General features: G+C 41.0%; 1 protein-coding gene across 5 annotated transcripts in view; it reads left to right on the top strand.

Moving 5' to 3' along the window:
- Positions 1 to 21,315, top strand: part of CNOT1 (CCR4-NOT transcription complex subunit 1) — a 62,921-nt gene that overhangs the window by 3,667 nt on the left and 37,939 nt on the right. For all 5 annotated transcript variants that reach the window (XM_019535571.1, XM_019535569.1, XM_019535570.1 and 2 more), the window contains exons 2-8: positions 2,916 to 3,189; positions 13,773 to 13,880; positions 14,938 to 15,036; positions 17,169 to 17,237; positions 17,352 to 17,406; positions 17,907 to 18,110; positions 19,290 to 19,458. In XM_019535571.1, coding sequence (XP_019391116.1) covers positions 3,088 to 3,189; positions 13,773 to 13,880; positions 14,938 to 15,036; positions 17,169 to 17,237; positions 17,352 to 17,406; positions 17,907 to 18,110; positions 19,290 to 19,458 — 806 coding nt within the window. In that variant the 5' untranslated portion in view covers positions 2,916 to 3,087. The remainder of the gene's footprint in view (positions 1 to 2,915; positions 3,190 to 13,772; positions 13,881 to 14,937; positions 15,037 to 17,168; positions 17,238 to 17,351; positions 17,407 to 17,906; positions 18,111 to 19,289; positions 19,459 to 21,315) is intronic.

Genomic DNA, 21,315 nt, shown 5'->3' with positions numbered 1-21,315 from the left:
TGCAGGTCATGAATACTTACTGCTGCCGACTGTGAGGTGAAGTTTAACATGCCGAACTGCACAAGGCATTTATGGGTGTATACTGTTTATAGCTGAAGCATTTCAATACCAAGTACTGAGTTATCTTTGTGCAGTGAATTATTTATTATCCTTAACACTGGTATTTTTGTTTCTTGCCTAGAACTTTATTCTTGTAGTAGCAAATTGCCTGTCAAGAATGATGGGGGAGGTGGGGTGGGGATGAAGCCCTATGTCCAGCCCTGCTCCACCCCCACTCCCCCAGCTGCTCCACTGGCTGGCCCAGCTCCATACCCTCAGGCAGGTCAGTAGTAGGGGAAGCCTTGCTGCTTGGTCAACTGGGGCACCTTCTCTATAGCCTTTCCTGGCAACTTGGGCATGTGCAGGCAATCGCTGCCCACCCTCATGTGCAGTTGCCCGAAAGTGTTGTGGACAGACACACAGCCAGACCAAGCCTTTTATTATATTAGAATTGGTAGTCCACCAGAATTCCATTGTAAAGAAGTGTCATTAAATTCTGACTGAAACTTCTCTTTTCTTATAGGAGAACCTCAAATAAACTTATTTCTTTAGAAAGCATAACTATCATGCAAGAGTGCAAACTAAGTTGAGTATTTTGTAGATTAAAACTTTATCTTGTAATAGGTGAAAGTAAAGGGCAGATTCTGATGCAGTGAGAGATCTCTAGGCATTTCAGGAATTGTAATTTAAGTAGTTATAAGCAAGGATTTTTCTTTTTTGGAAGTATTGAGACGGTACGATTTGCAGAACTTGAGACTTCTGAAAGAAATGATGGCAATTTATAACAATCAAAGGAAACAATGTTTCTTGCAGAAATTCTGGACAGTCTGTTTTTAAACTTAATTACACATGAATAAAAATGCTCCTAACTGGTTAAAGTCTTTAGACAATGGCAGACAAGGAGTTCTTTGGGTAAATGTGATAGCTTTTATTAGACCAGCTAAATAGCTGGAAAAATTATTGTTTGCAATCTTTTGGGTGCAAAGACCTTTCTAGAAGTCCAATCTTTATAGCAGGCTGTCAAACTCTTGAGTGTTTTAGCAAATTGATTTGCAAGCATCTCCATTTTTTTTTTTTTAACTCTTGATGCTGCAGTACCATGGGTATATTGCATGATTTCATTAGAGAAGTAATGTTTGGAAACTGGAATCTTCAGCTAGCTTCCAGTGGGCCACTGCTTGAGATTCTTACATGAACGGTGACAGTTGGGTCCTTCATTAACCTTCCATTGATTCAACTTTCCTTTCTGTAGGATAGGCCTACATGTCAAATGTAATAGTAGTGTTGCGCATGGCTTGCCTTGTTCAAATTTGCAACTGAAAAGTAGTTTTAAAGATCCCCTTAAGGTCTTCCCCCTCCCAACACTTCTAAAGTATGAAAGCAGACAGTTTTGAGCCTGCCGTGAGCCTTTGTTGGGAAGGGCAGTATATAAATTACGTAAGCTAATGAGGAAATTCTTTCGTGTAAATATACAGATCACTACCTGCCAGCATAATATAGAAGAAGCTGTTCTCTTATCTGTTGATAGCATATCCTATATTTAATTTGATTTAATTAAATGTAGTGGTGCAGATAAATGCTTCTACATGCCCCTAAACATTTTAAAGATGAGCTGCCCCTACTGTAATAATACACACCCTGTGTCTGCCTTCTCAATGGAAATATGTCCTAACATGTACTGCTCATTTGGCTGTTATTTTTCTTGCTGCTTTCGGGCAGTATGCTTTAGTATATTTAAAGATGGAAGGCTATTGCGCCCCTGGCAGGTTGTTGGTGACCCCTGTGCTTGTGCACTTCAGACCAAGTGTATTTTCAATTCATTGAATCTTAAGAGCCGGAATGGAGCTGATTGATTACAACAGCTTCTCAATAAAGCTTTCATTTTCCTATGGGACTAGTTTCTCAAGGTGTTTAGATATGCAGTTTTTATCCTGGGATGTGGTCTTACTGTATTGGCAGTCCCATACCTGACAAACTAGATGTCAGTAGTTAGGCTTTGTATTGTCATTGAAATTTGAAGTTGGCAAGCTGTGCTGTTCAGAATAGTTAGAGGGCTTACAAGTAAAAATTTAAGATTTGTTTACTATGGTTCTTTTGTTTATAGCTGCTTGCTGTAGCTTGGGAGTTGCGCTGTATTTGGACATAAAGTCTGAAGCAGGACAGAGTGCTGAAAAAATGGGTCAGAGAGCAGTTTGTCCCAAAAATTTTATATGAGGCTTTTAGTGTCCCTGATTCTTGTTCTTTATAGTATTTAACTTGGTATCTCATTCTTGTTTGTAGCACTAGTGAGAGATTTGTTGTATAAAGTACCTGCATTGTCCCTCTTGTATGTTCAGGTTAAGCATGTGGTTAATTCTTCAAATATTGCTGAATAAACATGGTTGGATTGGTGAAAATTGTCATTTGGAAAAAGACTTCTGTGACAGTTACTTTTTTATTGATGCACCCTAACAGACTATATTAAAAATGACCTACGTTGTAGATTCTCTGTAATGCACATACGGTTAAATTAAGTAATTGCCTCTTGATATAACTATCAAGAGAATATAGAAATTCTTGTTGCCATTTACTTACTCTGTTAAATGGAATGTAACATAGTCACTTCTTTCTCTGAAACCAAAATGGCTAATTTGCCTTCTGTTTGGTAGTACTGTACTCAGTCATAACACCAAACTTCCACTGCTTTAGAAAGTGTTGCCCCCATCCCTCCCTCCCATACTGTTTTTAACAGAAATGGAAGACTTACAAAGCTTAAAAGTTCTGGTACCAAGATGAGATAGTATAATGGCAGGTTCTTATGTTTTTAGAAACCCCCATGAATGATGCTTGAAAAATAGCTAAAATCTAATCTAATCCAATGTTATATTGTTTTCCAGGTGCCATGTTTCAGAACAGAGTAGAACTACTGGGAAAGAAGAGCTGAAGAAACAAAAAGGACCAGAATATAAGATAATTGGGGAAAAAAATTAACCTGTCTCTGAGGTGACTAAAGGGGAATAATGGTGATTTTGCGCCGGGCTCGGCCGCCTGCTTCCGCCCCAACCAGCAATGAATCTTGACTCGCTTTCGCTGGCCTTGTCTCAAATCAGCTACCTGGTGGACAATTTAACCAAGAAAAACTACAGAGCCAGCCAGCAGGAAATACAACATGTAAGTAAATGTATTAGAAGAATGCAGTGGAGGAAACTTTGGAATGGAAGGATGGCATCCATCCCTTCGTTTGAATTGTGCTACAGAATATTTCTTTATATATTGCTATACCACACTTTCCACTTCCACTTTCCAAGATCCAGAAGTGCATCTCTAACTCTGTTGGAAATTAGATTCTTTGGAACTGTTTCATCAGCAGGTTGAGTACCTGAATGCTAAACCATTCTTCTTGTCTGAGCTGAAACTGTTAACTTTTCTTAGATGCATATTTAGTCCAGTTGCTTCAGTTGATTTTAATCTGTTATGCAGATTTTGCCTGAATTCCTGTCTTTGCATGTGTGTAACACTGACTGAGAAAAGAATCAAGGAAATTGCTTTGCAAATCCAGTGTCAAAATATTTGTTGCACTAAAATCTTGTGTACCATTAAATACACACTTTTTATATTCACCCAGAAGTTTACTTTCTGGTTCTGAGCTTTGCATGTAGAGATATCCATATCATGATATCGGTCCATATCATATTGGCACTGATAAAAGGAAAATTGACACGATCAGCAATTGGTCTTTTTTGGCTGATGTGGCTGATAATGTCACTAATAAATGCCACATGCATGCACAGCTGCAGAGTAGCACGCAGGTGCCCAGGAGTGCTGTGTGTGGAGAGTGGTATCTGGCTGGTAAGTCTGTTGGAGGGGTGAGGGGGAAGGAAAGGGGCATGGAGGGAGGCAGACTGAGGCTCACATGGTGAGGGAATGGCGCTGTGGCAGGCGCTGCCCAGCTGGGGCAGGGTGCGGGATGGAGCCGTGGTTCATCTGGGATATGGTGGGGCCAGGAGTGGGGCTGGGGTTTTCCCTTTCCGGGGGGTGGGGAAGGGGGCTGGGCCAAGCTATTCTTGGGGCAGGCAGCGGCAACGCTGGGAGGGGGGCTGCGGTGAATTTTGAGGTGGCTGCAGCCCATACCATAGCTGCCCCCCTGCGCTGCTGCCGCCCACCCCAAGCACAGCCTTCTGCCAGGAAGAGTCTGGCATTGCCCCTGGCCCTAGCCCGCAGTGACAGCCTGCCCTCACCATGCACACAGGTCAGGGGGGCACCCCCCCAGGGCTCCCCCGGGGTGCATGCAGTAGCGGGAGCCACCCCCAGGCCCTGTTCCACAACCTGCCCTGGCTAAGCAGTGCCTCCCCAGCCCCATTCCCTTACTTACTGTGGGGGCTCCATCTGCCCCCATACCCTTTTCCTTCTCCCATGCTGCTCTCCATGTTGCCAGGCTGCTGCAATTGCCAATATGGCTTGTTAAAAATTTGCCAGCAGAATCAGCCCCAGGTATCTTATCAGTGCACCCCTAGTTGCAGGCCAGGCAGGATAACATACTTTTTTTTTAATTGCAATTGCGTTAGAGATATGGGTTTTTCAGAAAGCTTTCCAGTGCCTTAAATGTGGGGAGCTGGAGGAAAGGAAGTTCTTCCTGATGTCTAGCCTGAATCAGTCATGGCGGATTTGGTGACCATTCGATCTTGTCATTCCTTGGGGTGCTCTGGTTCCCCCAGATCCTGATGAGCACCCCAATGAACTTATAGGTGGCCACCAGATCACCCCGAGCCTGCGCTTTTCTAGGCTGGAAGTCCCATGGCGCTCTCATCATAAGATCTGTTTTCCTGACCTCTGATCATATGTATGGCTCTTCTCTGCACTCTCTCAAGCTTCTCTACAATCCTTTTTGAATTGTGGAGCCCAAAACTGGACGCAGTACTCCAGCCGCGGCCTCAAGGCCGAGTACGATGAGAGAATGACGTCCTGGGATTTGCTTGAGAAGCATCTATGGATGCAAGCCAGCATTTTGCTCGCTTTACTAGCTGCAGCATCATATTGAAGGCTCTTGTTCATCTTGTGGTCAGTCATGGCCCCCAAGTCCCTTTCATCTGTAGTGCTAACCAGTGTAGCAAAAAGTTTGGAATACACTGCCAACAGAGGCGGTTCAAGCACCCACTTTGAATGCCTTCAAGCAACACTTGGATGCTTTATCTTGCTGGGATCCTATGATCCCTGCTGACTTCCAGCCCATGGGGCAGGGGGCTGGACCTGATGATACTCTGAGGTCCCTTCCAGCCCAAACGTCTATGACATCTGTGAAATAGGTGTGATCTGACTTGGCATGTTTATTTGACTTGTATTTAGTAACAAAACTAAGAAAGTACCCCCATGTTAATTTTATGTCCCAATAGCCACAGGTATTTGAACTGAAATATTTGATTAGGAAAAAAATTAAATACAGCACACTTAATGTGGTTTAAATGTTATATTCAAACAAATTCAAAGGTTTATGTGGAAATTATTTTTATTGGACTACTTGTAAAAATACACAATGACACGTACTTCCCTTGCATTGTTTAAATTAAAAAAAAAAAAAACAACCCAAGGCACTGAAAGCTGCTGTCACAATAATTTTAGCACACTCAAAGAACTGTGCATGATATGTCACTCATCTACTTAAACAGAGTTTAATTCTCTTCCACTGAGGTCATTGCTGTACCTCCTGTTTCATGGTCATTATCTCTAGAATCGCATGCACTACTTACTAGTTCCATTTTGGAGTCAGATCACAGTCAGATTGAGGCAAATCTGATTCAGAACTACTTAAACCACATTCTCTTTCACTAAAGGATGGTTTTACTGATTAGTCTGTGGGCAAGGGCAACTTATCACACGTATCTTCTTCACTAATTGTGCTTCTGACTGATTCGCCAGAAGCAAGAGATTTTGAGAAATAGAAACAAGCTTAGTGGTGTGTTCATTTGTTAGTCTGTTTCTCTTTTTTTGTCTTGTTTGAGCTGAAAGCCTTCCAATCCCATTCACAAGAAGCTGCTGTTGGAGTGCTTAGGATCTTTAGAGCAATCTTGGACAGCAGTTGGGTGTTACAGTATCCCTTCCACCATGTGAGAGGAGATGTATTTGCTGCCTGCCAAATAATGTCGTTGCTCCAAAGTTTTTCTTTTGCGCGGTACTCAGCAATGTCTGTCATCGCAGCTATTTCATCACAGTTGGGGACATTCTTGGCTACTTTCATAATTGTATCAAAAGCAGTAGGTGATTCATCTTCTGATTAAAATGTTGTCCTCTGTGTTGAGGATCCAGAAGGTTTGTTGCCAGATGAAGTGGACGAGAGGAAAACTCAGATCTTAGTAAACATTTGTTGATGGCAAAAGCTCAATTAGATCTTTCAGTCAGTTGTCTGAACATCTCTGGAATATTTGAAAGGCTTGGTGCATCTCCTTCAAGTTTCTTGATAGTCACTGAAACTGGTAGTAGCAAATTGTAACTCCTTGAACTCCTACTCAGAATAGTTCATGGTTGAGAATCTGCTTCCGAGTGTTCATGAGAATAATCTGGGATACTGTCATCTATTGAAGCACACTGCAAACAGTTCTTTGTGCACAGCAAACTGTGTAAACGCTTTGTAGCTGAGCCCCATCTAGTTTCTCGTGGCAATAAAAGTGCACTTTCCTTCCCCTGCTTCTCTTTCTGTAATTTCTTCAAAGTCTGATTAGTAACATGATGATTGTTGAATACCTTCACAATCGCTTTGCAGCTTGCCAATATTGTCTTCATTGTATTCACACTTACTATGTCCTTTGCCAGAAGATTAAATCCATGAGCAAGACAGCCAGATACTATTAATTGAGGATACTTTGCCTTTCATATTTGCCATGCAGCTTTCATGATGCTCGCATTATCAGTTACAAGGGCTCGACCCTGGAGGGACCTGCACTTTCAGTCTCTTCACTTAGTAATTGGGCTATGTATTCACCTGGTATGATGAGAAGATTTGGTAGCTTTCAGAAATATTGGTTCAGGTGTTGCTAACCTATAATGTTCAATAAAAGATTTCGTTGTATATCAGTCCAACTGTATGATGTTGGAGTCAATGATTCTGTGTGACCAATCCTTTGAATAACCATTGTTGAACTCTGTCATACTCTGAGAGAGCGTGATAAGTGATAACCTTGACGGTAACTTGTATGATGAGCGAATTAGTTTTTAATGTTCCTTCCAATATTGATTTTTCAGTTATGGAAAGAGGTGTACCACTTGCAAATATAGCTCAAGCTAATGTCTCCTCTGCTTTTCTTGATTTTTCTTTTGATATTGTCCACAAAGCTTAATTAAAAAGCTTGACTGTCTTGAACAGCTACTCATTGTGGATCGCATATCTGGTGACAGTGATCTGGAAAGTGAGGATCCTGCTGCTGCTTCCCCCAGACCTGGAAGCTCAACATTTTCATTTTTCTACTTTTTGCAAATCTGCTATTTCACTTGAGCTACCATGTTCCTGCAACAAAAGGGGGAAAATATTTTTAGTTTAGCCTCTTCTAGTCTGGCTTCATCCATCATAAGGAGAAGCAGCAGGAAGCTTGCTTCTCCACCTTCCTGCCAATAAGAACGCTCTGCTGCTCAGTTGCCCTGGGACTGCAGAGCCAAAAGGAAGTATAATCTGGCCTCTGTCATCGGCCAGATGTCTAAGCTTGCTCTGGTGGGTTGAAGTAGTTAACTATTTATCTATTATATAATTTTTTTGTAAAAATATTGTTAAACCTAAGTCACTGTGGGTGCTTAGTACAAGCAGAAAAAGCAGGATACAAACATCTTAAATAGTCCAGAGTTGCATTAACAACTTTTAAAATTATTATATTTTAAAGCAATATAGGTGATAGTCTATATTGTGTGGTGTTTAACATTCATTTGTTTACTTGCATAGGATTCCTAAAGTAGACTTTTTTCTCCAATGATTGTTGTTTCACCACTTTGTATTAGCTTTCTGTATATGGCTTGTACTCTTTCAGGACAATTTCTACATGTTAAGTGTTTGTTCATTCTTGTTGCATTGTTAGCATACTCCTGCCTGGAATATTTACATCTACCAACTTTTTTCCTTCCTTCAGTGGCTTGAACTTCACTATAATGATGCCACACACTAGTTCTGTTTTGGTTTTTTTTATTAGGCATTATGGTGACTACTTTAAACCAAAAACACTAAAAAACTAACAGATCTTATGCAAACACATCCAGCTTCCCCAACTCAAGAAAATAAATGTGATGCTACTCTCTCTTATTGGTTTGAATAGCCTTGAAACTGACTTCAGATTGCCATTTCTAATATTGCCTGTCCCCATCCCCCCATTTTCTTATCTTGAGTGTCCAAGTTATCTGATCAGGATAACCAAGTACTTTGATCAGGATCTTCATCAAGAGTGACTAAACAAGGGATTTAGTGAACCTATTTAAAATGCCATTATAAATGGAAAATATTTTTCCTATAGTAATTGTAATAGATATGTGCAAATTTCCAGATAAAGTTTTTTATCTTGATGTCCTATTAAACCATGAATTTCTCAGTTGCTGGATTTCTTTAAGCTTGGGGAATCCCATCTAACTCTTACTGTGCTACTCCTTACATGACTGCTTTTTCTTTTTTTCCCTTCCCAACAGATATGACTTAGTTTTATTGTTACAGTGTTAAGTTTTGATAATGAGTTGTTTTTGTTTGCTTACAAATCTGTCATGAGGGACTTCTTTACATAACTGTTTTTTTCCTTTTTTTGGCTTGTGATCTGGTATGCTCAAAACGAGAACAGATTATTCCAAGGTTTTACTGGAAGCCTCAAGACTTCATAGTTCATAGGGTCGGACAGGACCGGAGCAGATCATCAAGTCTAACCCCCTGCCATGGCAGGAAAGAGTACTGGGGTCAAATGATGTGTTAATGCATGGTGAACCATCCTACAGTGATTCTTTAGAGTATTGAGTTCCTCCCTCTTATTTCTCTACAATATCAATATCCAATTTAGGATTTTTGGACTAGATTTTTATTCCTGTATGATCTTTATGTTCTAGTAAATTGGCCTGTATAACTTTACACGTGTAATTGTTCAGTACAGTTTCTCTTTGCATACTGTTAGGAGAGACCGCGTCTCCTATGGCTAAGCAACTTGCTGCCATATACTTGCAGTATATAATGCACATGGCATTGCCTTATCTATTCTTACCTAGCTATCTCTCTTAGCTGCATCCAGACGTGTAGCAGGCATCCAGATGAAAAGCAGACGTGCAGTTGTTTTGTCTTGTATCCAGGATTGGTTACCAAAAGGGTTCTTTAACGTTCTGATTAAAACCTGCTTTAAACCTTCTGTTTTTTAAATCGTGTAAGGACAACACGTGAACACTAAAATGAGCCAGCTTTCATGAGGATTATTTTTGTAGTTCTTAAGTAGTTGTGATGTTTAGTCTTTTAGATCTTGAGTTTTAACGCGCCCTTAAACCATCAGTTGATAACAGGTAAAATTTAATTTTCAAAGCAAAATCTTGAACATGTTGAGACGGCCTCTTAAGTTTCTGTATCTGGAAACTGAAATTTAGAGCAAGGGATCTCTTTGGGGTTTGTAAATAGGTTTGTGACCGTCCAGTGCTTCCTATCTAGATGAGGAGAGATTTTAATATGAGAAAGTAAGACCCTCTTATCTAAAGAAATAAAGCTGCTACACATATTTAGAAAAGCAAAAATTTTACCTGGCATGATCTTGTTTGGAGCTGCCATCATAAGACACATCAGGAAATACTATCGTGTCTGAAACGGACATAAGCCATCTTCAAGTAAAGTCCAAATACAGTGGTACCTTCGGAAAAAAATATTATTAGCCATGTTGTAAGTCTAAATACATTACTTGGCATGTGTTTGATATTTTGTGAAGTGTGGTTTTGGTTTGTTTTGGTTTTTTTGGGGGGGGAGGGGGGAGTTTAAGTCCCATCACTACCAAATCTACATTCTGTTAGTTACCCCTGCCATACTTTGCATCAGTTATCCTTCTGTCTCATTTCGCTAACTTCTCCATGCTACAAAATGAGCATTTGTTTTAATATTACAAAAAACACTGAACTTGTTATATGCCTCTCAGGGACGTGTAGCTGAAATAGCAGTCTCCTAGAGTGTGCCTGCTGTGTAAAATTACTGGATTTGACCAAAAAATGACTACAGAATAAATCTGTATTCCACAATTTTCTACAAATTTTGCTTAACTTGCTGTGCTTTAAACAGTGTGCTTTCCTGGAAAGCTGTCACTTCTATTTTATAGAGCTCCTTAGCTATATCTTTAATGCTAAACTGTTTGCATGAAACACTACACAACCCCTTCTCTAACTTATAGCTCAATAGGGAGTAGTGAATTTGCTGTCAGAAAGCAGGTATATCTTGGGACAGTGGTTTCTTACAAGTTTACTTTTTATAATGAAGTGGAAATATTTTTCTGTAGCTGGAATTATTGAACCAAACTTCCAGTTAAAGTCTTCTTAGAAAGTGGAGAATGCTAAGTGAATATACTTAGTTATTAAAGGTAGTAGAATGCACTTCAGTTTTAATTCTTTCCATATGCCATGCCGCAAAAATAACTAAGTAAGTTATTTCTTGTACCCAACTTGCTCCTGTTTGGAAGTAAAATCATTAAACAAGGGAACAACCTAGTTTTCATGTCACATTGCCTCATGGTTGCTAATTCCTAGTGTAATTGTATTATTGCACTGACTTGAATATGCACTGTTACTCTCTGGTAGTTCATAGCCACCCTTAAGAACTCGGCTGAAGATGATAAACGTGTATGGTTAATTGAAGACTGGGTTGATGTATACTATTTCATAGACATTAGGGGCTGAAAGGGATTTTGCAAGATTGAGTCCAGCCCCCCTGCCATAGGCAGAAAGTCTGCTGAGGTCAAATGATCTCAGTAAGATAAGCATTCATTTCTGTGCATCAGATTTCTGACAAGAGTTGCAGTGTCTGAATATCAGTATTTAACTTGTTTTCCAAAATGGACCCTGAAAGCTTTTCAGTCAGCTTCTGCTTTCAGTACAGTTGAAGTTTTTGGCATGATGCAGGTCTATGGATTGTTCCTTATTTTGTAAGGAATGATGCAACTGGGAGGCCATAATTTGTGGTTCACTCATTCTAAATTGGATGGTGTATCATGAGCATGTACACTCCAACTTGACAAGAATACTGAGCAATCCCCAGGTGCACTCGTTTCTTTCCGCTGTGGCTGCAAAACTTAGCAGCTATTGGAGAAAACGATGGGAGGGTGGGAGGACAAAGCCAGTTTAAAAGTAGGAAGGATGGAGATGAAAACCAGTGAAAAAGATCACACTGAAGAGAATGTAGTGTGAAGTAGTGCTGCTCTGCAGGATTGCAAAAGCAAAACATACCTGAAAAAGAAATGAATGGGAACTGACAAATGGTAGGGGAAGTAAGTAGAATACTGAGAAGTCAAGTCACAACATGGACTGGGCTACAGGTATTATGTGCAACTTAAGTTTCATAGCTGTTCATAAAACATTGCTAATGGACCTGGGTGAAACTGCGGCTGATTAGATAAGTGACTAAGGTAATAGAATTGGGTGACCTCTGTTTAAAAATGATTCATAGCGGTAGGAAGTAATTGAGCAAAAAGCCATGAGGTAGTCTTACAATGGCTGAAAGTGAGCTAGTCAGCAGCCAAGAGTTTATCAGAATTTAAGACCAATGGTGGGAAGCCCCAGTCTTCCTATCTGGGCATCTGCTGTTAACTGTTTGATGAAAAAAGTGCTGATGTGTTTATCTGGTCACTATCTTCATAAGCAATTTTACTTCCACATTGTGGTCACCAGATAAGGATTGTAATATGTCGGAGGGAAAAGAATCCTGATAAAGAGACATCAGCCCCAAATACCTCACATAGAGTTTTGTGGATATGAAGGCATTAACTTGAAGTTCCCTGTAGTTGGAAGGGAAACTATTATGTAGGGGTTTCCTGTGACAGTGAGGCATTAGTGATATAGATTGGAGCAGGGTTTCTGGTTCCATGTCATGACGGTAGATGGATAATAATGATTAGGGACCCACCTAAATTGCAATTTTATGGAAATCCCAAAATCTGCGGTTGCCCACACAATCCACACAAAAGGGGAAAAAAAATTTAACCCCTCCCCTTGTTGGTAGGGCTCATAGCCCACCTAGAAGGTAAAGGTGTCCAGTAACCCCCCAAACTACCCCCTGCCCCCAGCCACTCCAGCAATGAGCGCTGAGGGGCAGGGCTCAAGGAAGCATAGCCAGCGGTCAATGGTGGCTGTCCCCCTACCCCCATCCTCTATGCTAGTCAGCTCTGAGGGGCACGGCTGCTGTGAAAATAGCTTGGCACCAGCTAGATGAATATTCTCAACCGTTTTAGCCTCAAGGCAGCCCTCCATACATTTTTTTTTTTTTTTTTTTTTAATTTAGATTCTAACAGTCGTTCTCAAGTTGGATGCTGCTCAGTAGAAAAGTTAGGGAGGGCTGCTTTGAGGCTAAAAAGGTTAAGAACCACTGATCTATCTAATATGTTTTTGAGATGAAACATTGATTGTACCCCAAAAGTAGAATGTGCACATGCAGCTTTCTGGGATTTTGAGGCATCTAGAGTTCCATATAGTGAAGCTCCTAATTCAGGGATTAGCAATAACATTTACTACTTTTTCTGAGACTTTGATGTAAAGACCATAGCAGAAATGGATAAGTAATAGGGCTGGAAGTGAGGAAAATGAGGCAGTTGCTGTATACCAGCCCAAGTGTGCTGCTAACATGGCATGTATAGGTTGGTGCCCTGAAGGGAGAATCATTACCAAGAAGTATACTGGCACAGCATGAATATTCCCATGTTGTGCTCTTGTACTGTGTGAAAGGCACATAAGAAATGGGATGGTGCAAGTCTGTTGTGCTGCAGGGCTTCTGGTTTGTGTTAGACTCCACATCATCTGATAAACAGCCCTCAGGCACGGCTCCCTCCTGTAGATGAGTTGAATTGTATTTTGTGTGTTGCACCTCCTTGAAGTGTAGCTCAATTTTGCCCTTTGGCTTTAGTTACTGTTCTCCTATAACTTGTAAAAGTGTTGCAGTTTGGAAAGAAATGGAGTGCTACAGAAGAGGTAAGTTGTAGAGTAAATATACGAGTTTTATGAAATCTGTGCTTTTAAGGATAGGAACTTGCAAGGTACTACAAAGTTTCACAGCTGGTGAGAAGAAGCACATAAGAGTGTCTGTTATTGTTTAAGCAGTTCATCTGAATTGGTTTATCAGGTAGGTTTTAGTGTTTTGGGGTTTTTTATTACCAATAAAATTGCTTACACAGTGTAGCAGGTTAGTGGCTTGTGAATAACTAAGTGCAGTATGATTTCAAGGGAGTACCTTTATTAGCTGCTCCCACAAAAAAAAAAAAAACTCTTCCTAAATTGGCTTGATTTAATCTTAACCTGGGCAGAAGCACAAGCAAAAATAATACCTGGGAGCTGGGAGATGTGGTGTTTGCTTTCATTTAACGTCTCTTATTGTCTTTCCATTTGCAAATGTGGTTAACTCCTTACCTTGCAAGATTAGTTATTAGTCTAGAGTCCTCAGTTCCTCCTGTCTTTCTGCCTAGCATTTGTATTATGCAAACTAAAAAAAAAATGACTACAGCATCCAAACTACTTATCCAGGATCAGTGTCCATGACAACTCTTTTTAAAATTGCTGGATGTCTTGTCTTCGGTTTTCAGATTGTGAATCGACACGGTCCCGAGGCAGACAGGCATTTACTTCGCTGTCTATTCTCACATGTGGATTTCAGTGGCGATGGTAAAAGCAGTGGTAAAGATTTCCATCAGGTAAATGTTGCATTTGCTAGCTACACTCTTGATAGACTTATGGCAGAGCTGCAGTATTTGAGCTCAAAGGCAGGATAAATATAAGCCTTTCAGCAAATTTGTTGAAAACCTCAGTGTGTAGCTTTTCAATTGTATCCTTTTAGCTCAGGGGTTTTCAACTTTTTAAGAACTGTGTCCCTTCTGGTGGCAGTGGCTGGATGCGAAAGTAGGGGGAGCTTGCATGAGGTGGCAGTGACTGCATGAGGGCTCTGCACTGCCTCTTCCTTCCCCTGTGTCTGGCCAGCCAGGCAGCACCTGTGCAGCCTGCAGAGGGACGCTGCTGCCTTTGCACCCCAACCCTAATCCTGGGAGGTGGCAGTGGCATGGGATGGCACATGGCGGTTCTCCATCCCCGTTCGCCCCTCCATGCGTACCCCCTAGGACTGTTCCAAGTACCCCCGGTTGACAATTCCTGTTTTAGTTGATTCCATAGTGATAAGAGAAACTGAGAGCTGCTCTCTGGCTTTGAAATAACCATACTTCAGAAAACACATGCTGTGTATCTTTTTCTACCCTAAGCATTAATTTACTCCAAACCTTTCATGTTCTGTTGAAGTGGTAACAAGCCCCTAGTCCATTTCCAGACTACTTTGGCTTCTGGGGCATACTTGTTTTTGGGTTTTCCCTCATTTTTGTCCCTAAACTTTCTGGGGAAATCCTTGTTTAACTTGGCATACATAGCTTCTGTTCATTTCTGATTACGGTAACTATAGCAATATCTGCAAGTGCTTGAGGCAAGTCCAGTGAAGTACCAAACTTGGTGCTTCCAGTTTACCTTGCCAAATGGCTTATGAGAAGCTAAGAAAAGCAAATTCTAATGATATGAAAGTACTTGGATTTTGCCAGACAAAAATCATATCTGAAAGCAAAATACTAAATTCAGGTTCCACAAGGACACTAAAATATGTGACTGGGATTTTGTTAGTGTATGGAGAGAGAGAAGTAGGCAAGTAGTAACTCTGATTAAAGATTGTATGTCAAAGTAGTAGCTGTTTTTAAAGTTGTTTTACTATTTCAGACTCAGTTTCTGATCCAAGAGTGTGCATCCCTGATTACAAAGCCAAACTTTATCTCGACGCTGTCCTACGCCATTGACAATCCATTGCACTATCAAAAGGTTTGTATACCTTTTTAAAAAGGGCACTGTCACATGAATAAAATACGAGATCGGTTTCTTAACTGAACTGTATGTTTGCAGAGTTATGCTGAAAGAATTATTTTAATTGGAGTTTTTAGAGTGTTAGCACACCATTAAACTAAATATCTAGCACAAGCAATAGTTGTAAGGATTTTTGCTAGGGGTGGAAGCAGGAATTCGCCTCTAGGAAAACTGGCTATTTGTACCTTTTAGGAGTTGCCTGTTACTAGTCTTTTGTGAACTGGGTAAAGCTGTTTCTCGTGCTGGAGTGCTGACAATAGGTTCCAAGTTCATGCTGAGCGGGAGTGATGCTAATGTGCTCTTCCTGTGAAACCCCCACTGGACTTGTTTTCCGGTTTTTAACTGTTCCTTGTATTTTATTTTCTGGAATTTATTAGCATCAGTGCAAATTTGATTAAACCTTCTAAACCTGTTTTAAGACTATTACATTAGGCCAGGGATGTCAATATATGGCCTGTGGGCTGGACCCAGCCGTTGGAGGTTGGTCTTTTTGCCCATGGGGCTTTTCCACTGCCAGAGCTCCTGAATGCCCCTGTCTCTGGAACCCAGGGATATAATACATCTAACTCTCCCTCCCTTCCCACTGCCAGAATCAGAGGTTTTTAGTCACCTCTGGGGACTAAATTCCATGCAGAGGAAGGTGGAAGGAACAGGGGGAGAAAGTAGCAGTGGTGGCACTAATTCCTTGAGCTCTGGAGGCATGCTGTAACAGTGTTAAAGTTGTCTCTGTTTACTAAAGTCTTTATAAAACCAGAAGTTGTGTCTAAACTAGCTAATAATATTCCCTTATTTATGTGCTGAAATCAAATGCTGCTGCTTTCTCATTTGGAAGGTCAAAGTTTTGGCTGTCTGCTAGGCTATCACTTTGTCATATTCCAGCTATACTCTGATAGTGTCTAGACCAGTGACTTTCAACCTTTTTGGACTTGAGCCACTGCTTCTTAACTTTTGTGTAGTATAGGTATTGATCAGTTAACTGGCTAATTGTGCAATTACCTGGAGACCAGCTACACATGCAAGGTAGCTATCGCATAATAAAAAGCTCCAACCAACTATAAAGTTAGACCTCAAAAATTTGTACAAACTCTTATAGCTGATTGCTGTCAACCTTTAATTTTCTGACAGGGCTCTTGGCCACAGGGTCACACCTTATGCATCATGAAACCTCTGAGCCCTAGAATTGTGGCTGCTGTGATCCCCAAGGCTTGGGGGGAAGTGGGGGGGCGTGAAATCCCAGTTCAGACAGGGCTCTTGGTCCTGGCTGCACGTGGCCTCTCTGCGGCTGGAACCCCCTCAGCGAAGGGGGCTCCCAGCCATGGGAGCCTGCTTCTTGCTGGTGTAGGGGTGCACAGGATAAGGCTGTCTCTGCACCGACCGGCAGTATGGCACAATTAGATGTATCGTGTGACTCCACAATTGCACCTCCTGCCATGCATATGTAGCATGGCAGGAGGCATGATTGTGTGGATCATGTATTGGATCCAGTTGCACCCTTATCTGTACGTGTAGAGGGGGCCTTAATGGCATTAATTTCAAAAAACAAATTTTATATTACAGGGACATGCAGAGGGGCTGAGCATTGGGGGCATGGGGGATTGTTCAAGAAGGGACAAGTCTGAGCTTATCTGCTTATTTCTTTACACCTTGCTTATCTCCTTACAACTCATCACCCTTCAAAGGATTTGGCAGCACCCCAGGGTTCCCCAACACCCTGGTTGAGAATCACTGGTCTAAACTATTCTGGAGTGATTTATGTGTCTTGATTCAAATTAGATTTATCTATTAGTTTGGCTATACTCTAGTGATTTTTTTTTTGAATAGTTACAAGACTTCAAACGAGATGCTTTTCTCATAATATTCAAAACTGAAGTAAAATTAGGCTGTTGGTACTACTATATTTTCTGACAGTAGCTCTGGAGATATTTTTTGGTTTACATTTTAAACACAGTAGTCTTTTGTGACCTAACCTGTAGGACATAGTTCCCTCTCTTACTTAGTACTTTATTCCTTCAAATAAAACTTGAGCTGCATGACATATGAAGTGGATGCTCTGTGTATGCTGTTCTTATTCAATTAACTCTTTCTTGCAGAGTCTAAAGCCTTCACCCCATCTATTTGCCCAACTGAGTAAAGTTATCAAATTAAGTAAAGTTCAAGAGGTAAGTAAGCTTTTGTTTCCCAAACTATTTATTAAGTACTTATACAATGCACACCTGACTGAAACTGAATGCAGGATGAACTCCTACATTATTTTTTGTTTTTCCTATTCACAGGTGATTTTTGGTCTTGCTTTACTGAACTCTTTCAGCTCAGATCTCAGAGGTTTTGGTAAGTGAAGAGTTCATAAAATACTGCAGTTACATGCAGATCCCAAACTTTGAAGAACTGGTCGGTTAAATGCATGGAGGTTTGGATTACCTGAAGTTGCTACTGCAGTTGCAATCAGTGGAACCTCTTCAGCTGGAATCTCTTCTTATTCTTATTCCCCCAAAAAGTCCTCAGTCCCTGATCCTCCCACATGCTCATTTTAAAGCAAGTAGCTGTAAGCAAGGCATCTTTTATGAACTCAAATTTCAGTTTCCTTGATTATTTATTAGAACCTATGCCTGTTAAAGTCCTACTGCAAAATTCATTTAAATCCATTTATTTACTGTGTGGGGCTGTGAGGGACGGGTTACAAAGTGTTCTAATGTTAGACAACTGTTAAAGGTTCTGTGGATAGTACCCCAAGTAACAAGTGATTGGTTAAGAACCAAACTAAATCTTAGTACTAATTTTTAATGGTCACGTCCAAGTTATAATATAACCTCTCTCCCTTTTTGTTAAAGCGGCTCAGTTTATCAAACAGAAACTTCCAGATCTTCTGCGCTCTTACATTGACGCAGACGTCAGTGGAAATCAAGAAGGTGGCTTCCAAGATATTGCAATAGAAGTCCTGCACCTTCTCCTCTCCCATCTCCTTTTTGGGCAGAAGGGAGCCTTTGGGGTTGGACAGGAACAGATTGACGCTTTCCTTAAAACATTACGTAGAGGTAAGTAAAATGTCATTCAGGCAGCCTGTAAAAAGGTTGACATCCATGTAAGCTGTCATGATATGCTACTAGTTCAGGTCATCTCAGTGGTAGCACTGAGTCTGCAAAATAGGATTCTACGTCAAACCAATTTTTTAGACCTCTAAATCAAATGTTCAAGTATTTTTTGGTTTGGCTCACAGCCACAGTAATGGAAAATAGTTGATGACCTAAGAATTCTAACAGCATTATTACCACCACCACCCTGGAGATTCCTTTTAAGAAAGAGCTATTCATTATGGACAGCCAGACATGCTTTTAAATCTATAGGTGGCAACAAAAGTTTCATAGTTAGTAGGTAGTAGTTAGTTAACTTACTGCATATTTTCCAGTATTGGTAGTCTTACACAGATCCACAGTAATTGCTTTTTCCTTAGAGCTGGGAATTTTTCACAGACCTATGGGTAAATTGAAACTAAGTAGGTGATGTGCTGTATTGTAAATATTAGTTTTAATAAAGGCTTAGGGAGGCCCCTTTCAGTTCTGTTTTGCTGTTTTGCAATGCTGAGAAATAAATGTTAAACTAATTCAGGGGAACTTTTACAAGCACGTCTAGCATCCTTGCTGAGTATGAGGCTGCTTTTTCATTGACGTTGTGGTGGAGGTTACCTCTGTGTGAAGCTGTCAGTTGAAAACACAGAATGTGAACTGATGCTATTTTGAATGTTCCATAAACATTTGTAATAAGATGTTTCTGCACTTTTAAATTGACTTGTTTGATCTCTTTCACCCCTCACGCCTCCTTAGTTCTAAAAAGAACTAAGGAAATGGTATAGAACCTTTAAATGTTGGAGGCTTCAAGTAAGAGAGAAAGTTGGGGGAAGGGGGGAACCCAGTTCATGCCCCGTTTACTCTGTTTCGGTATCCATTATCTGCCACTGTGTGGACAAGATCGCCCTATGGTCTGACCCGGTAAACAGCAATTCTTATGTAAAGGCCCTAGAGATGCATATCTATATACTGGAGATGGGGAGAGGGGTCACTGCATCTGTTTGCCATTGGTGATAGACTTTGAAATACAAATGACCCTAACTTGAACATAACATGCTTGTAAATAACTATTTTTTACTTCAGGTATTCTTATAGAATGTCTTGAGCATTGTAATGTATTTCCACATGTGCTTTTTCTCTCATTTTTAGATTTTCCCCAAGAGCGCTGTCCTGTGGTGCTTGCACCACTTCTATACCCTGAAAAACGGGACATTCTAATGGACAGGATCCTGCCTGATTCTGGAGGGATAGCCAAAACCATGATGGAGAGCTCTTTGGCAGACTTTATGCAAGAAGTAGGCTATGGCTTTTGTACAAGGTTTGTAAAGACTTTCTCTTACTACAGACACACACAGAATTAAACATGGCTGGGAGCCATTTCATCTATTCCTTGACAAACTTAGAGAGCAGAAAGATTCCTAAGTACATTGGAGCTTTATCGCCAGTAGTAATGAGATCTCTTGATCCTCTTCTTGGTTTGTTTTCTAGTATGTTATCTTCTAGGGTTGCTGTTTGTTAGAAAATTGAATGAATTTCCTTCTGTTGAAAGTGAGAAAACATGCCAATTAGAGAGGTACCCATATCCTTTAGTTTACCATAAAAATCTCACCATACCATACATAGTTCCTTTGAATAGAAAATAGCTAGAATACATGTCAAAAATATTTCATTCTAGTTCCTTAAGAGAATTCTGTTTTTATGACAGATTTCTGGCAGCTTTCTCTAGAGAACACCAATTTAGGGAAGGGCAGGTGAGGATTGGTCTTGGGTTCTTGAATGCCAAGTAGGAAAACCTTTTTGTGTAGCATTGTGAAATGGTATAGTTAAGGGGTAGACTGTTAAAGTAATTTGTGGAATGTAGTCATACAACCAGTGCACTGACAGTAAAACTTAGTGTCTGCTAGGCTTTGTAGTGCTAGGTTTACTGTAAGGATTCATTTTAACATTTGCCTGTAACTTCAAGTCACCTATTACCATATTTACCACATACAAGATGATCCCCTTCCCCAGTAATTAAATGGAAGATTTAATAAATGTATTATAGTTTTCCACATAAAAAATCTAATTATTGGAGGATCATCTTAAATTTGTCCTCCCCTGCTACTGCAGTCAGTAGGGGGGAGAAGTGATGAGGGGGGGCAATGAAGGGGCAAGCAGTGGGGTGGTAGAGGGCAGGCAGTTTGCCTCCTGCCATCCATTTTTTTTTTTTTTTTTTCCCCCTCCCCCAACTTACCCCTTCTTGTGCCTGCTTCCTGCAGCTTCAGGCCTCTGCTTGCTCATCTGCAGCTTTGGGTCCCTGCTGTCCCTTTTCCCTCTTAATTTTGCTCAAGTGTCCGCATGCTCCCTCCCTGCTGCAGCCTGTGTGGTCATGGAGCATGGCTGTACCATAGCCCCATAGCTGAGGCATGGAGCTGACAGTAGTGTTGAGAGGCCAGGGTGGAGCACATGTTCCAGGTAGAAGCAAGGATGAGGCCTGCTGGTGCAGGGCAAAGGAATGGAGGATTGTGGCTGGGGTAGGGAGGTGGGGAGAAGCATCACGAGGGGGATATGGGGCAGCAGGGGCTTGAGGCTGTGGGGGAGGTTTGGTGGAGGGTGCAGAAGTGCTGAGGGGGGAGAAAGCAGCTGAGGCACTGACGCTGGAGCAGCTACCTTTCCCCTCCTGCCTCTTACTTGATTTGTAAGACGAGGGTTTTTTTTCTCCTACATGTTAAATGAGAGGTGGGGGGGGATATTATCTGTTAACTTAGTAAATACAGTAACTTGCATGCATCATCCTTATGGCATGTTTGGGTTTTGTATTTCTCTTATGTTCCCTATAGATCTTAATCAAAGTTGTTAAAATTGCAGCTCTGTTCATTTGCCTGTTGGATTCTAGGGGTTTTGGTGAACCCCACAGTAACATTTTTGGGTACCTATTGGGGGTGTGTGAAATGGGCCATATTTGATTCGGATTTGGATTCTGCCTGAATTGGGGACAGTGATTCAATTCATTGATTCAGATCACTGTCCCCGATTCAGTTTGGTCGGATCCAAATCTGAAGACTCGATACTGATTTGGAGAATCAGCAATTCGGCTATAGACACAGCTTTAAATGTTTTTTCCTATATACCTTGAGATACCAGGGGCAACTCGTAAATTCTGCGATGCTGGGATGGGTGGAGGGTCCCACAGGAG

This window comes from Crocodylus porosus, unplaced genomic scaffold (genome assembly GCF_001723895.1).
Source record: "Crocodylus porosus isolate Cpor-Errol unplaced genomic scaffold, CroPor_comp1, whole genome shotgun sequence".
NCBI classification, from domain to species: domain Eukaryota; kingdom Metazoa; phylum Chordata; order Crocodylia; family Crocodylidae; genus Crocodylus; species Crocodylus porosus.
Note: the sequence above shows the minus strand (reverse complement) of the source record. Positions and strands in the feature narration are given on the sequence as shown.